Raw genomic sequence first — 15,126 nt, forward strand, 5'->3', positions numbered from 1 at the left:
CGCCCCCAGGCAGGCCCCGCCTCCACAGGCCCCGCCCCCGCAGCCGCACCCTCTGGGGCCGCTCGGGGCCGATCGCGACCGGGTCGGTCGCGACCGATCGCGGAGGGGCCGAGGGGGGTCCGGAGACGCCATGTTCGGCTGCGTGGAGGCGGCGGCGGCGCCGCGGCGGCTGCACGACGTGACGAACCGCGGGGGCTGCGCCCTGCGCAGGGTCCCGGTGCCGGCAGGCTGCAGCGGCCCCGCCCGCAGAGGTACCGAGAGGGGGGGCCGGGGGGCGCAGGGGGCCGGGAGCGCCCGAGGATGTTCGCGAGTGGGTGTGGGGATGAGGGGAGGCGGGGAGGCGCGTCCAGGTGTGAACTGGGTGTGCAAATGGGTATGAGAGCGAGTGCGAGTGTGCGGTGGGGTGTGTGCGGGGGTCGTTCGTGTCACGAGTGGGTGCGAGGGATGCCGGGAAGCTCGTCTGGGTGTTCAGATGAGCGTGCAAGTGTGGGCAAATGAGCGTGAGCGTGCGGTGGTTGTGGCACCGCGGGGGTGACTGCGCGGGAGGGCCGGGCGCGCGTCCGCGAGTGGGTGTGGGGAGCGTGGGGTGGGCTCGGGGCCGTTGGGAGGGGTCTCCGAGTGTGAACCCGAGTGTGCAAATGAGTGTGAGACGGAGTGCCGGTGTGCGGTGAGCGGGCCGGTCGGTGCGCGCGTGGGGGGCTGCTCCATGTCCGCGAGTAGGTGCGTGGGTGTGCCGGGGGCTGGGATGGAGAGCGTGTCCGAGTGTGTAAACGCGCGTGAAAGGGGGTGGGGGTCACCCGGGGGACCGGGGGTGACCCGGAGGACCGGGAGTGACATCGCGGGGGTGGCGAGGGGTGGGGGGAAATGACGCGCGTGGGTGCTGGACCGACCTGGGCGTGTGCGGGAATGACGCGAGGGGGTGGCCGGGGGGCGTGTGCGCGGTGAGGGACGAGGGTGTGAGGGGGGAACATCCCCAAATTCTTGCCAGGAGAGACCCGTATTGTTGAGGCTCCGTTTTGTGGGGGGCCAAGGTCCCAGCCCCGTTTTGCGGGGGGCACAGGGACGTGGGGAGCGCGCTGAGGGAGCTCCATTGAGCGGGGCGGGGGGGGGGGGGCGAGGGACCTGGACCCCGTTTTTGGGGGAGGTCGCAGTGTTCCGGAGCTCTTCGGGAGTCAGAAATAGGGACCCGTTTTTTGGGGGTCAGGGATACCAGGGGCACAGGGGCATAGATTACACAGGACCCCTTTGGGGGGGGGGGGGGGGGCGGGGCCCCTGGACCCTGTTTTGGAGGGGGTTCAGGATCTCCGAACCTTGTTTTTTTTGTGGCGTCGCAGACTTCTTTGTGGGGGTAGAAAGAGACACCCGGTTTTGGGGGAGCCCACAGGAGCCCTCCACGTGTAAATCTGGGCACAAACAGGGTGGGAGGGGGGGAAATCCCCTCAAATCCCCCTGAATCCCCCCCTATGCTCGTGGTGGGTAGCCCCCTCCCGTGTCCTCCCTCTCCCAGTTCCTCGGCCCAACTGGTTCCAGTCGGGGCCGCGCCCGCCCCCCTCCCGCGTCCCCTCCCGCACTGCCAATGTGGCACTTTAACCCCTGCGGGGCTGGCCCAAAACCACTCGACCCCCCTTGGCGCGGGGCCGGTGTGGGGGGGGCCCTTTTCAGCAGGGTGGGGGGGCGTCACCCCCGGGTTTTTGGGGGGAACCCCAGCCCCCCCCCCCTTCCCAAATTCCACCCTGGGCGGAGGAACTTCCCCCCGTCCCCCTCCATTTAAGGCCTGAGGGGGCACCGCGCCTTGGAGCGGGGAGTACCCCAAAAAATTGGGGGGGGGGGTACAGCGTCGTGGCACCCCCGGATGGTTTTTGGGGTGCTATGTTTTGGGAGGTGTATGCTTTAATTTGGATTCCTCCCTCTTCACAAATCCAACCTTAAGAGAAAACAAGCACGGTGGGGTCCCCCAAATGTGCCCGCACCTCCCAAATGACCCCCCCCCTTCCACCCCAACCCTCTGCAGGGAATCTCCAGTATTGATGGGGGGTCACTACCAGCCCTCCCTAAGCCTGAAGTACAGATGAGTGGGTCCCCGTCCCATCCGGGAGAGGCCAGAGTGGTCCTCAATTTCGGCCCCGTTTTTAAGGGCGAGGGGCCTCCGTCACCTCCCCCTGGGTTATTTTGGGGTGCTCGTGGCACGCTCTGGGCGGGGTCCCCCCCGCTCCGCCTCGTTCCCCCTCTCCCCCGCGGTTACAAACGCGCCGCTCGAGGCCGGAATTTCCTCAATTTCAGCAATTTTGGGTTTTTTTTAGCAAAACACACAAAACCCACCCCAAAAAAAAATCTGAAACCAGCGGCCCCTCCCCCAGTGCCGCCTGGGCTGCGCGCGGGTGGGACTCCTCCCTCTCCCCCGTGTCAGCCCCCGGCACTACGCGGGGGGGCGGGATTTGAGGGGGCTGGTGATCCTCCTTCTCCAGAATTTTGGGGGCTGGGGAAGCTGGGAACATCCCCATCCCAGGTTTTTGGGTTTGGGAGGGGGTCAGGCAGGAGAGGGGACACACTGATATGTCCCTTCCACCACCCCCCATGGTGGCACCCCCGGATTCCAGCCCTCTACTCCCCAGCCCCTGATTTTGGGGTTTGAAACTCAGACTTTAAGGCCATGGAGGTGACAGCGAGACCCTCAAAATCCCACCCCACCTTGTGCTTTAGTTTCTCCTACCTCCCGGTGTGGGCTGGGGCCCCTTTGGAGGGGAGTTGAGCGGGGCTGTTTAACTCCCCCCACCTTTTTTCCCCCCCAGCCCTGGAGCCCTCCTCTGGGCGGGTTGTGGGGGACACGGCCCCCCCCTCGCCTCCGCCCCCGCCCCGCGTGCACAAGCCTTGCTTCGTGTGCAGCGACCGCAGCTCTGGGTACCACTACGGAGTGAGCTCCTGTGAGGGCTGCAAGGTGCGTGGGGGACAGGGGGGACCCCCTCAGGCAGGGGGACCCTCCTGAGACAGTGAAACCCTGGTGGGGGGACGGTAGGGGGCAGTGGGGACCATGTGATGGGAGCGGTGGTACTGGGGGAACTGGGGATTCAACACTTGGAGGAGGATCATAAGGGGTCCTGGGGACACTGGGGAACTGCCCCAGGAAAAAGGGAGCCCCCTCCACCCCCCAGGCAGTGGGGACCCACTCGAGGAATGGGGATCCCTTGGGGGAGTGAGAATCCCCCAAGCACTGGGAAGCTGTAAGGACACGTGGGGACATCATGGACTCTGTGGGGTGAATGGGACCACCCCTGAGGGATGGGGACCCCTTCCCAGGCACTAGGGACCCCTCAGGGACAATGGGAACCCCCCGGGGAAATGGGACACTCCCAAGCCCTGTGCCCCACCCTGGGATACTGAGGAGCTCCACTCCAAGCACTGAGGAGCCTTACTGGGATACCTGGGGATGTGGTACTGGTGCCCCCAGTCAGAGTGTGCCCTGGCCCCCTCCAACGCCCTGTTACCCTCTGCAGGGGTTTTTCCGGCGGAGCATCCAGAAGAACATGGTGTACACGTGTCACCGGGAGCGGAACTGCCAGATCGACAAGGTCACCCGGAACCGGTGCCAGTTCTGCCGCCTCCAGAAGTGCTTCCAGGTCGGAATGTCCAAGGAAGGTGCGAGGGGGTCTGGGCTGGGGTCCCCTGAAGTTGGGGGTCCGCCAAAAGCATCACTGAGGGGCCCTGGGGGTGTCCCATTGGGCCTGGGGATGTTCTTGTTGGGAGGGATTTGGGGCTATGGAAGGGACTGCTGGGTGTGAGGGTTCCCCTTCTTGGTCCTGCAGGGATGTCCCCTAAAACTGAGACCCCCCCAAAGCTTTGCTGAGGGGTCCCAGGATCCTGAGAATGCTCATGGTGGTGATGTTCCTATACCATGGGGGGATTTTTGGGGGTGGGGGAGGAAACCCCACCTGGGGAGGATTTGAAGGGGCCCAGCAATGCCCCCGACCCCCAAATCCCACCCCCTCAGCCGTGCGGAACGACCGGAAGAGGAAGAAGGAGGTGAAGGAGGATTTGGGGGGGGATGAGCTGAGCCCCGAGCTGGCCGAGCTGGTGCGGAGGGTCAGCAGAGCCCACCAGGAGACCTTCCCCTCTCTGGGCCAGCTGGGCAAGTACACCACGGTGAGCAGGGCTGGGGATCTGGGGGGACTGAGATGGGACCCCAACACTCCCCCCAACCCTCAGATCTGGAGCAGAGTCGCTGTTCCCTCCTGATCCTCCTCAGACATGAGCACTGGGGGCAGCTGGGGCTGGGGTGCATGTTCAGGGGGAGTGAGGCACCAGGTTTCTGTCCCCAGGGGATTTTGGGGGGGGGGACTCCAACCCTCAGACCTACAGTTGGGTCCCTGTTCCCTCATGACTCCCCTAAAACAAAAGTGCTGAGCAACTAGGGGGCTGAGGGACAAGTTCAGGGAGAGGGGTTCACTGAGACAGCACTGGGGGATGTGGGGGTGTTTGGGGGGCTACTTGTAGGAGAGACCCTAACCGTGGAGCCCAGAGTGGTGTCTCTGCACCTCCTGATCCCTGAAAACTCAAGTGCTGAGTAAGGGGCGCAGGTGGACCTGGGGCTGGGGTTGAATTCAGGGGCTGAGGGTCACTGAGGAGGGGGTCCCAGCAGGTTCCAGAGGGTCTCAGCAGGTCCTGAACCCCCATAACAGAGCCTGTGTCCCTCATAAATTGGACACTGACCACATGGTGCAGCTGGACCTGGGGGTTACTGAGATTGGGGTCCCAGTGGTCCCAGGGCGACCCAATCCACCCTGAACCTCTATCACTGAACCCATTCTCCCCAAAACTCGAGCACTGACCATTGGGTGCAGCTGGACCTCGGGCCCTGGGACAAGGTCAGGGTGCTGGGGTTGGGGTCCCAGGGGGTCCTGAACAACCCCCCTAACAGAGCTGGGTCCTCCCCATGCCCCCAGAACTCGAGTGCTGACCACCGGGTGCAGCTGGACCTGGGGCTGTGGGACAAGTTCAGCGAATTGGCCACCAAGTGCATCATCAAGATCGTGGAGTTTGCGAAGCGGCTCCCTGGCTTCACAGGGCTCAGCATGGCTGACCAGATCACTCTGCTCAAGGCTGCCTGCCTCGACATCCTGGTGAGAGCTGTTCCTTCCTGGGAGTTGGAGGAGCTGCTCATGGGGGTTGGAGGCTCCTTGAAGGGGCCTGGGGTGGTCCACGGTGGTCCTGACCTCACCACCCCACAGACAGATGTCCTGGAGAGGGGTTGGGAGGTCTCCTGGGAGAGCCTGGGTCAGTTTGAGGATCTCTTGGTGGGAAAGTTTGGGGTCTCTCAGATGCTTTTGGTGACCTTGAGCTGTTTTTGGGTGTCCTGGACCCCGACCCCCCCTCAGTGCTGTGTCTGTCCTGTGGCAGAGCCAAAACAGGACACGACAATGCTGCAGGATGGGCAGAGTCTTGGTGGATTTTGAGGTCCCTGCCCTGCAGATGCTGTGGATCTGCACCTGCTACATTCCAGAGCAGGACACAGTGATGAGATGGGCTGACCATGGGTGAATTTTTGGTGTCCCTGGATGTATTTTTGGGCCCTTCTATGGATTTTTGGCATCCCTGTGTGGATTCTGTTGACTCTTGGTGATTTTGGTGACCCTGGATGGATTTTTGGTGTCCCTGGATGTATTGTGGTGCCCCTTGGTGATTCTGTGGTCCCTGGTCTGCAGATGCTGCGGATTTGCACCCGCTACACACCAGAGCAGGACACGATGACGTTCTCAGATGGGCTGACGCTGACCCGGACCCAGATGCACAACGCAGGATTTGGGCCCCTCACTGACCTTGTGTTTGCCTTCGCGGGGCAGCTTCTGCCGCTGCAGCTTGATGACACTGAGACCGGGCTGCTCAGTGCCATCTGCCTCATCTGTGGGGGTGGGGACATGGGGGACATCAGGGGAAAGTGGGGGACATGGGGACATGGGACTGAGTCAGGGCTGCTCAGTGTCATCTGCCTCATCTGTCAGGGTGAGGATACGGGGGGACAGCGGGGGGCATGGGGGCGTATCAGGGCTATGGTGGGCAAGAAAACATGGGGACATGGGATGGAGTTGTGGCCACTCAGTTGTGGAGGTGGGGACACAAGGGGATATCAGGGGGACATGGGGATCTCTAGGACAGATGGGCATGTGTGAGGACATGGGGACACAGGGACAGGGGACACGGGGACAGTGTCTATCCAGGTGGTCTCTCCCTCTCTTCTCAGACCGGATGGAGCTGGAGCAGCCCCGGCGTGTGGAGCGGCTGCAGGAGCCGCTGCTCGAGGCTCTCCGGGTCTATGCCCGGCGCCGGCGCCCACGGCAGCCACAGCGTTTCCCCCAGATGCTGCTCAAAATCACTGACCTGCGTGGCATCAGCACCAAGGGTGAGCAACCCCCAGATCCCCGGGACCCTCCAAACCATGGCAACCCCTCCAGGACCCCAGAACCCTCCAAGGCCCCTAAAGCCCCCTAGCCACGGTGATCTTCCAAGACGCTGTTCAAAGTCACTACCAAAGGGGGCAACCCCCAAACTGTCCCAGGACCCCTCCAAGACCCCCAAACCCACCAGGACACCCCCAAACCTGCCCCTCGCACCAGAGGAGTTGAAGCTCTCAGGGAGGGACAGTTGAAGGTCCTGGGGGTGTTTCAAGGTTTTGAGGGGGGTGGTTTGAAGCTCATTTTGGTGGTGTTCAGGGTATCTGGGGAGGTTCAAGGTTTTTAGGGAGGCACTGAAGCTTTTGCGGTATTTTGAAAGTTGGGGGCTGTTGAAATTTGGGAGGGCATTGAAGCTCAGTTTTGGGTAGGATTCAAGGCCTTTGGAGGGGATTCAATCTCTTGGGGGGGATGTCTTTTGGAGCGATTGAAGCTCAAGGTCTTGGAGCGGTCCAAGGTTTTGGGGGTTCAGGGTTTTGGAGGGTGTTGAAATTTGAGAGGGTGTTAATGCTCATTTTTTAGAAGGGGATACCATCTCTCAGGAGGGGCCCAAGGTCTTGAGCGGGGCCCGAGTTCCAGGGGTGTTGACATTTTGGCTTTCCCAGGGGCGGAACGAGCCATCACCCTGCGCACGGAGATCCCGGGGCCGATGCCCCCCCTGATCCGGGAGATGTTGGAGAACCCTGAAATCTTCACCGAGGTGGAGGGGGATGCCCCCCCCCCACCCCCAGAACCCCCTGCTGCCCAGGACAGTCCACCTGGCCCCCCTAAATCCCCATAGCCCCCCCAGCCCAGGGGGGATCTCCAAAGCCCCACCCCAATGGGGTGGGATGTTCAGAGCTGCCTTCCAGGGCCCCCCCTTTTGCTCTGGGAAGGGGGAGCTCCCCAAAGTGCCCCCCCTCCACCCCAAAGCTGGGGAAGGGGACAGAGACTGACAGAGCAAAGCTATTGCCTTAAGCTGGGGGTGTCTGGGGGTGCCCCCCCAAACCTCAGCTTCATGCCAAAGCCCCCTTAGACCCCGCTGCCACCCCTCCTTCTACTGGGGGGGACATGGGGGAGGGGGGGGAGTTTGGGGGCCCAGCCCATTCCCCCCCAAAACTAATGCTTGACACTCCTGGGGTGCCCCTCCCACAGTTTATTTATTGGACACAGGGTGGATTTGGCGGGGGGACACTCCCATTCCCCCCCAGGACATCCTACCCCCCAGTCTGGGGGAACCCCATTTATACTGGGGGGCGCTGCTTGTGGGTTTTGCTTTTTGATGCTGTTGGGGTAGGGAGAGACACCCCAAAATTGCCCTCCCTCAGTTCCCCCTCCCCCCAAACACTACGGAGACCAAAGATGGGGGACACAAAGTGACCCCCACAACCCTCCCCGCCCCCCCCCATTTCGGGGTGGGGGCTCAAGCCATAGGGTGACTCCAAAATCCTGAGGGTCTCCCCCAGACCCAGCTGCCCTCCCAAACCTCTGTTACCCCCAGCCTGGCTGGACGTTGGGGTCTGGCCTTATTGACCCCCCCTACAAATGCCCCCCTGAACTTGGGGGTGCAGAGTCTTCACGGGGAACCTGTTACACTACACAGAGGGGTGCCCCCCCGGGGCTGCACTTTGACCCCTATTTATTCCTCTGCGTTTACATCAGTCGTGTCCCGCCCACCCCCCGCTGCTGTCCCCTGCTAACTCCCCCCTTTTGGGGGGGCCCCCCTGCCATGTTTACAGCCCACCCACCCCCTCCCATGCTGGGGGGAGGACATGGGACTTTTCTATTTTTGCAAAATAAAGTTATGGAAATTTTTTGGGGAGGTCGTGAATTTGGGAGAGGGGCTGTAGAGGGGATTTGGGATGGAGAGGGGAACCTTGGGATCCCCCTCCGAGGTGAGGGGGCACCCCTGGGGTACAGTGGGGGCCCCTGGGGACTCCTCTGACTTAGGGACTCCTGCAGGGAGAAGGGGGGCATCTGGGCCCCCCTACCTCCCAGTGATAAAGGGGGGCACCTCTGGGCCCCTCCCCAGTTTAAGAGCTCCATATTCTCACTGTAACCCCCCCCCCCCCATTTTGTTTGCCATGAGTGGGTTCTAGGGACCCCTGTCACTCCCCCAAAGGACCCAAATTTGGGGTTAAAAAAGCAAAAACCCAAATTTTTATTTAAATAAACCCTAAAGGAAGGGGGAGGACACACAGTGGGGGGGGACGACATTGAGGGTACACAGTGGAAAGGGGGGACACAAAATCTGGGGACCCTTAGAAAAAAACTACAGATTAAAAGTGACCACCTCCCACTCCCCAGGGCTGCACCCTCCTGCCCCCCCCCCCCCCCCCCCAGCAAAATAACTGTATTAAACCCTAAATCCCAACAAAACACCCCAAAAATGAAGCCGGGGGGGTGGTGTGAGGGGGCTGGGAGCCCTTGTGGGTGGGGGGCCCTGGAGTGCCCCAACCCCCCCCCCCCCGCCACCCCCCCTCCCAAACCGCCCAACCCTTGCCAGAGCCCCTGAATTGCCCCCCCTAGGCCCCACAAATTTGGAGGAATGGGCTCAGCAGATCCAAAGTCCTTTTTGAAGTGTTATTGGGAGAGGCCCCCAAAATTTGGGTTCCCCCCAAAACTCCAGGCCCAGAAATGGGGTTCAGGCCACAGAAATAGGGGAGGCCGAACTCATCCCTCTTGCCCCTTGGAGCAGTCTGTGATGAGGGACAGGGATACCCCCAAAATGAGGGGAACAGCAGGGGCCCCCCTTGTGGTTTTTGGGGGCTTGTGGCTGCTCCTGCCCCTTCCACCTTGCCCCCAATTCGGGGGTTTTCCTTGCCCTTGGAACAGCATTTTCCAGGAAGCTGGGAAGCCCTGCCCCCTCCTCCCAAGGGCACAGACCTCCCAGCACGGGTGGACATAGGCAGCACCCCAAAACCACACAGAAGTAGGAGAAACCCCCCAAAACTTGAAGGAGTTCCAGAGGAGATGGGAAGTGCCACTGAGTGTCCCACAGGATGCGCTGCTCAAGGGGGTCCCTCAAATTAATTTTTTTCCTATTTTCCAAAAAAAAAAAAAAAAAAAAAAGGGGGGATGCACCCCCCCTCCCCCCCCCTCAGCTGAAGCACCCCCCCAACATCTTTACTTTTTCTCTTTTTCCCCAAAGAAGAGAGGGATTGATGCTGCTGCTCCCAGCGGGACCCTCCTACCTGTGCACAGGTATCCTGGATCCGCTGGGATTTTGGGCAGTTTGGGGGTTCCCAGTCTTTCCTAAGAGGGGGAGGGGTGGATTCAGGGGTATTAACGATGGTAGGGGAGGGGGCACTTGAAGATTTCAGGAGGATTTTTGGGATCATAATCCAAGTTTTTAGGCCAGAGGGCAGGAAAGATCCAATGTTTTTCATGCTGGCAGCACTCGGGTTCTTCCCCGTCCTTAGAGGGGGTGAAAAATCCAGGTGAGGCAGAGCATGGTGATGGGGGGGGGGGGTGCGGGAGGAAACGCCCCCTCCAGCACCCCCTGAACTTCCCGGTATTCCCAGATTTTCACAGCAGGAGCTGGGATTCAGGAGGGGTCTTGGTCTGGCAGCCTTGGCACATGCGTTTGTGTCGGAGCAGCCGGTCCGTGCGGGAGAAGCTCTGCGGGGAAAAGGGGCGTCAGTCCTGGGGCTGGCGCTGTGAATCCCAGGCGTGCCCCACACATTCCCATGGTAATTCTCCCGGGAATACCTGCATGCAGCGCTCGCACTGGTAGGGTTTCTCCCCACTGTGCACCCGCTTGTGCCGCTCCAGGTGGTACTTCTGGATGAAGCGCATGTCGCACATGTCGCACTCAAACGGCTTCTCCCCTGAAATTCCGGGCGGGAATGAGTGCCTGGGAAAGGGGCGGGAATCAGTGCGGGGGTGGGGGCTGTTCCTTAACGAGGGGTCATTACCGGTGTGGATAAGGATGTGCCGTTTGAGGTGGTAACTGCTCCGGAAGGCGCCGAAACAGTGGTCGCAGATGAAGTTCTTGAGCTGGAAGGAGCCGTTTTGCTCAATCACCACCATCTGAAATGGGGGGGATTTGGGGTTCAGAGCCGGGGGGACCCCCAGCAGCCCCCCCAAATCCCCCCCCCCGGCCGTCCTGCGCCTGCCGGAGTTTGGGAGATTGTCTTCCTCCTCCTCCTCCTCGTGCGGCGCGGCGGCAAACCTGGGATCCTCGGCGGGAGGAGCTCGGGGGTCCCTCGGCGCCGGGAACCCGCTTGCGGCGCTGCCGGGGGTGCGAGGGGGTGTCAGCGGCCCCCGAGATGGCCCCCGACCCCCCTAGACCTCAAAATCGAGGGGTGACCCCCCCGCTGGGGGAGGGGACCTGCCTTTTTCATGGATTTCTTGGGGTTGGAGGCCTCAGGAGCATCGTCGTCCTTGCGAGCACGGGGCTTGTCGGGGTCCTGGCGGAGGGACTGGGGAGGGACAGGAATTGGAGTGGGGTTTGGGAAGGGGGGATTGGGGGGGCAGAAATTGGGAGGGGTTTGAAACAGGGTAGGAATTGGGGTGGGGGTGATTGGGAATGGGGGATTGCGGGACCAGGAATTGGCGGGGAGGGGGTTAGGAAGGCGTAATTGGAGGGCAAGAATTGGGATGGGGGCAGGTTGGGAAGGGGGAAAGAATTGGGGGGCATTTAGGAAGGGCAGATTGGGGGTCCAGAAATTGGGAGGGATTGGGAAAGGGGCAGGAATTGGGGAGGAGGGATTGGGAAGATGGGATTGGGCAAACAGGAATTGAGGGGGCAGGGTGGGGTAGATTAGGGAGCATAAAGAGGGGCAGGAAATTGGGATGGGGGGAGTTCAGGATAAACAGAATGGGGAGGTTGGGAGATAATGGAATTGAAGGGGAAACAATGGAATTAGAACAGGAAAATCCAAGACAGGAAAAGACCAAATAAAGGAGGAAAAATCCAAATGAAGGAGGAAAAGTCCAATAAAATAAAGGGCGAGTGAAGGAAGGAAGGAAAGGAAAATACGGGCCAGAAATGGGAAATGAAAAGACAAAAAACAATTAAAGCAGGAAAAGGTCCAATGAGAAGCGGGAAAATCAAACAAAAGCAGGAAAACTAAAGCAGGAAAAAGCCTTTTCCATACGACATAAATGAAGAAAATTAAAGCAGAAGAAATCCAAATTAGAATGGGAAAAGGTCAAATAAAATATAGAAAAGGATTAATAAAGGGAGAAAAACTCAAATCTGAGGAGAAAAAATTCTAATTAGAAGAGGAAGAGGCAAATTAAAAGTGGAAAATGCCAAATTTGGGGCAGAATAGCCTAAATTAAAGCAGGAAAAAAAATTAAGTTGGAAACCCCCAAATAAAAGCAGGAAAAAAAGAAACTAAAGGTGGGAAAAGCCAAGCTAAAGGCGTAAACCCCCAAATTAAAAGGCAAACCCCCCCAATTAAAGGTGGGATCCCCCAGTGGAAGCTGCCAGATCCTAACCAGGGGTTCCCACTCCGTACCAGGAGGTCGGGGCTGGAGCCCCGTTCCCGGTTCCCGTCCTGTTTCCCTCCGGATTTGGGCATCATCTTCTTGCTGGCAACGGTGGGGACGAGGCAGACGCCCGAGAGCCCCTCGCAGGCCAGGAGACTCGCCTGGAACATGGACCCCTGGGATCAGCCCCACAGCCCAGGAATGCCAGGGCGCCCCTTGGAGCAGGAGCCCCTTGCTTCTGGGCCGTGATGGGAAATCTGGGATAATCCTGGGGAAACTTCAGGATGATCTCAAGGGAAATTGGGATAATCCTAGGGAAACTTCGGGTTGATCTAAAGGGAAATTTGGGACAATCCTGGGGAAACTCTCAGATGATCTCAAAGGAAGTTTGGGATAATAATCCTGGGGAAACTTCGGGAGGATGTCAGGAGAAATTTGGGATGATCCTGGAATAATTCTGGGAAGACCCTGAAGTGGAACAGAGGGAGTTGAACTCTCTTCTTTCAGACCAATGAGGATTTAAAGTCAAATTGGAAAAATCAAGGGAATTGTGCAGCATCTCTGGGATAATCCTCTGGAAAAGTGAGATAAACCCAGGTCAGAATTGGAAGACCTCAAAACTGGGAGTGGAGGGATGTTGAACCCCTGTTTTTTGCGGCCTGTTGGGACCTAAGCATTAATGGGAAATTCAGGGATAATCCCAGGGAAAAAAATGGGGGATTATGGGGAAAATCTGGGATAATTCCTGGATAATTCTGGGAAGAACCCCAAAGAAGAAGAAGGGCTTAGGGGAGCTGAACCCCTTATTTGAGGCCTGACAGGACCTAAAGGCTACCAGGAAATTTGGGGAATCCTGGAGAAAACTGGGATAATCATGAGGAAAATTCAGGATAAACCTGAGAAAATTCTGGGAGAATATCAGGGAAAACGGATAATTCTGGGGTAACTCTGGGAAGACCCCAAGGTGTGTCTGAAACCCCTTCTTCCAGCCCAGAGAGGATCTAATGAGTAACAGGAAATTTCGAAACAATCCTGGGGAAAATTTGGATTATCCCAGAGAAAACTGGAACAATTCCAGCAGAAACGGAGAATTCAGGAATAACTCTGGAAAAAAAAAAAAAAACAAAAATGGGGAGGGGAAGGTGGGGGGAGACAAAGACACCCCTAAACTGCATACTGAACTACTGATCTGCCTTTAATGGGGCCCTAAAGGCTACTGTGGAAATTTGGGAAATCCTGGGAAAAATTTGGAATAATACTGTGGAAATTTGGGGATAATCTTGTGAAGACTGTGAAGAACCCCAAGTGTGGAGGGGCAGCTTGAATCTCCTTTTTTGAGGCCTGACAGGCCCTCAGGGCTAAGGGGAAAATTCAGAATATTTCTGGAGAAAATCAGGATAATCTTGGGGAAAACTGGGATAATCCTTGGATATCTCCCTGGAGCAGGATGGGGGGATGGGGAGGCACCCCCCACCCTGGCGCAGAGGGAGGGAAGCTCCAGCTCCAGGTCTCTCCCCTCTTCTTTCCCTTTTCCCTTTTTTTTTTTTTTTGGGGCTGTTGGTCCCCCAAATTCCTGGGCCTGGGGGTGTCAGGATGCAGGGGGTGGGGGCTCATTACCTGAGCCATGCTGTGGGTGCCTTTGGCCTTACTTCTCGCCCAGGTAAAGCTCGTTTGGGGTAAGAAAAGGTGGGATCAGTAAATTTTTATGGATTTTTGGGCGGGCTCCAGTACCCGCCACGGCGCTGCCATTCCTCCTCCTCCTCCTCCTCCTCCTCCTCTTCTTCTTCCTCCTCCCGGGGGGGCCACTGGGGCAGGAAGGGGGGGGACACAGGGCCGGCCCCCCCCCGAAGCCGGGACCCCCCGAGCGGGGTGGGCGGTGGATCTGTGGGGATAGAGCTGAATCCAGCGGGATCCGCCTGGAGGGAAAGAGCGGGAAAAAGGGGAGTTGAAGGGGGGGCTAAAGGGAAGGAACGTCGGGGTGAGGGAGGGAACGGGGACACCCCCGCGAGGAATGCAGGGGGTATCCCAGGACAGGATGGCACTAGCGGGGAAATCCCTGGAACAGCGGCTGTCCCTGCGGAAGGGGGGGAAAGGGAGTCCCAGGGGTGAGTGACTCTGGGGGGGGTCCCAGGGCAGGGGGAGGTGGGCGTGGGGACGACTCTGGGGGATCCTGGGGGTGTCTGTAACCTGCGAGAGCTGGGGGGGTGGCACGGGGGGGGGGGGGGGGTCACCATAGCGAGGGTTCCCAGGGGGAAATCACACCCGGAGGTGACCAGAGACGGGACGGGGCGGGGTGGGTCACACCGGGGAGATCCCAGGGAGGGCAGGGGGATGTTACCGGGGGAGTCCCAGCGGCGGTGTCCCGGGGAGGGGTCACAACCGGGGAAAGGCCTGGGAAGGGTCACGCCGGGAGGGGCCACACCGGGGATCGGGGCCGCCTCTCTCGTTAGGGACCTCCCCCCAATCCCTCCCCATCCCTCTCCCACCCCTCGCCCGTTCCCCTTCCACCATCCCCGGTGGGAACGACGCCCCGGTGCCGGGCGAGGTCTGGGCGGCCCCGAGGGTGCCGCAGGGTCCCAGGGGAGGGTCCCGGGGGGGGGGGTCGGTCCGTACCTGCCGCGGCCCCTCCGCGCTCCGACCGCCCGAGCCCGGCCCCGCCGCCCCCCCGCCGCCGCCGCCGCCGCCGCCGCCACCACCCGGAACCGGAAACCCCCGCCCCCGCTTCCGGGGCCGCTGAGCACCGGGCGAAAGCGAGGACTGTCTTGCGCATGCGCACAGTCGTGGCTTGACGCCGAGCCTTACGCCGCCATGGTGGGTGAGGGCAGTTGCCATGGCAACGGCGCGGCCTAAAACCCTCCGAGACCCCCGACCCTCTCTGACCCACCCCCAGGAGAGGGACCCACCCCCTTGATCCCCCCTGACTCACTGAGATAGGGATCGACTACGGCCCGACCCCATCCCCGACCTCCTCGGTCCTCCCCGGGAGCGGCACCGACGCCCTCCCACCCGACAATCCTCCCCCGGCGCCCTCTCCCCCCCTTCCCACCGCGCTGTCCCCAGTCGCGACCCACCCTTGGGGACATCCTACTACAACTCCCCTTTGGGCCGCCCCCTCCCCCCCCCCCGCCCCTTCCTCTGACCGCTCCCTTTGGGGTCTCCCCTGTGACCCCTTTTGGGGGCTGGTCTCTCCCTTTTCTCTGCCTCTCTTAATTACCCCCCGCCAGTAGGGGCTGGTACTGGCCCTCCCCTTGGTGTCTGAGAATTGAGG

The 15,126-nt window shown here is 60.2% G+C and overlaps 2 protein-coding genes across 5 annotated transcripts; one reads left to right on the plus strand and one right to left on the minus strand.

Moving 5' to 3' along the window:
• Positions 1-29: 29 nt before the first annotated feature.
• RARG (retinoic acid receptor gamma) lies at positions 30-7,544 on the plus strand. The gene is made up of 8 exons (XM_083881046.1): positions 30-251; positions 2,790-2,935; positions 3,492-3,633; positions 3,986-4,137; positions 4,938-5,114; positions 5,697-5,901; positions 6,233-6,391; positions 7,046-7,544. The coding sequence occupies exons 1-8, from the start codon at positions 131-133 to the stop codon at positions 7,219-7,221; spliced, it is 1,278 nt and encodes a 425-aa protein (XP_083737172.1). The 5' UTR covers positions 30-130; the 3' UTR covers positions 7,222-7,544.
• Positions 7,545-8,892: 1,348 nt separating this feature from the next.
• ZNF740 (zinc finger protein 740) lies at positions 8,893-14,525 on the minus strand. Of its 4 annotated transcripts, XR_014592072.1 has the most exons (9): positions 14,472-14,519; positions 13,590-13,774; positions 11,888-12,019; positions 10,757-10,843; positions 10,594-10,653; positions 10,337-10,451; positions 10,131-10,249; positions 9,614-10,040; positions 8,893-9,460 (listed from the first exon to the last, which is right to left on the minus strand). XR_014592072.1 is itself a non-coding variant. In XM_083881052.1 (8 exons), exons 2-8 carry the CDS (start codon positions 13,482-13,484, stop codon positions 9,948-9,950), a joined length of 615 nt encoding a protein of 204 aa, XP_083737178.1. In that variant the 5' UTR covers positions 13,485-13,774; positions 14,472-14,525; the 3' UTR covers positions 9,613-9,947. The 4 variants fall into 4 exon arrangements, 3 of the variants coding, with proteins under 3 accessions (XP_083737178.1, XP_083737177.1, XP_083737179.1); XM_083881052.1 differs by lacking the exon at positions 8,893-9,460 and having other exon boundaries at positions 9,613-10,040; positions 13,476-13,774; positions 14,472-14,525; XM_083881051.1 differs by lacking the exon at positions 8,893-9,460 and having other exon boundaries at positions 9,613-10,040.
• Between the last annotated feature and the right edge of the window lie 601 nt (positions 14,526-15,126).

This window comes from Zosterops lateralis (assembly GCF_965231275.1).
Source record: "Zosterops lateralis genome assembly, chromosome: 32".
NCBI lineage: Eukaryota > Metazoa > Chordata > Aves > Passeriformes > Zosteropidae > Zosterops > Zosterops lateralis.

What these genes read in the sequence shown, in the direction of transcription:
- RARG (XM_083881046.1), top strand. Translation starts at nt 131, where the DNA reads ATGTTCGGCTGCGTGGAGGCGGCGGCGGCGCCGCGGCGGCTGCACGAC. An exon ending in GCTCCTGTGAGGGCTGCAAG is followed by an intron (nt 2,936 to 3,491) that starts GTGCGTGGGGGA and finishes TACCCTCTGCAG; the next exon opens with GGGTTTTTCCGGCGGAGCAT. An exon ending in CTGCCTGCCTCGACATCCTG is followed by an intron (nt 5,115 to 5,696) that starts GTGAGAGCTGTT and finishes CCTGGTCTGCAG; the next exon opens with ATGCTGCGGATTTGCACCCG.
- ZNF740 (XM_083881051.1), bottom strand. An exon ending in CCAAGAAATCCATGAAAAAG is followed by an intron (nt 10,654 to 10,756) that starts GCAGGTCCCCTC and finishes CACCCCCGGCAG; the next exon opens with CGCCGCAAGCGGGTTCCCGG. An exon ending in CCTCCCGCCGAGGATCCCAG is followed by an intron (nt 10,452 to 10,593) that starts GTTTGCCGCCGC and finishes CCCCCATTTCAG; the next exon opens with ATGGTGGTGATTGAGCAAAA.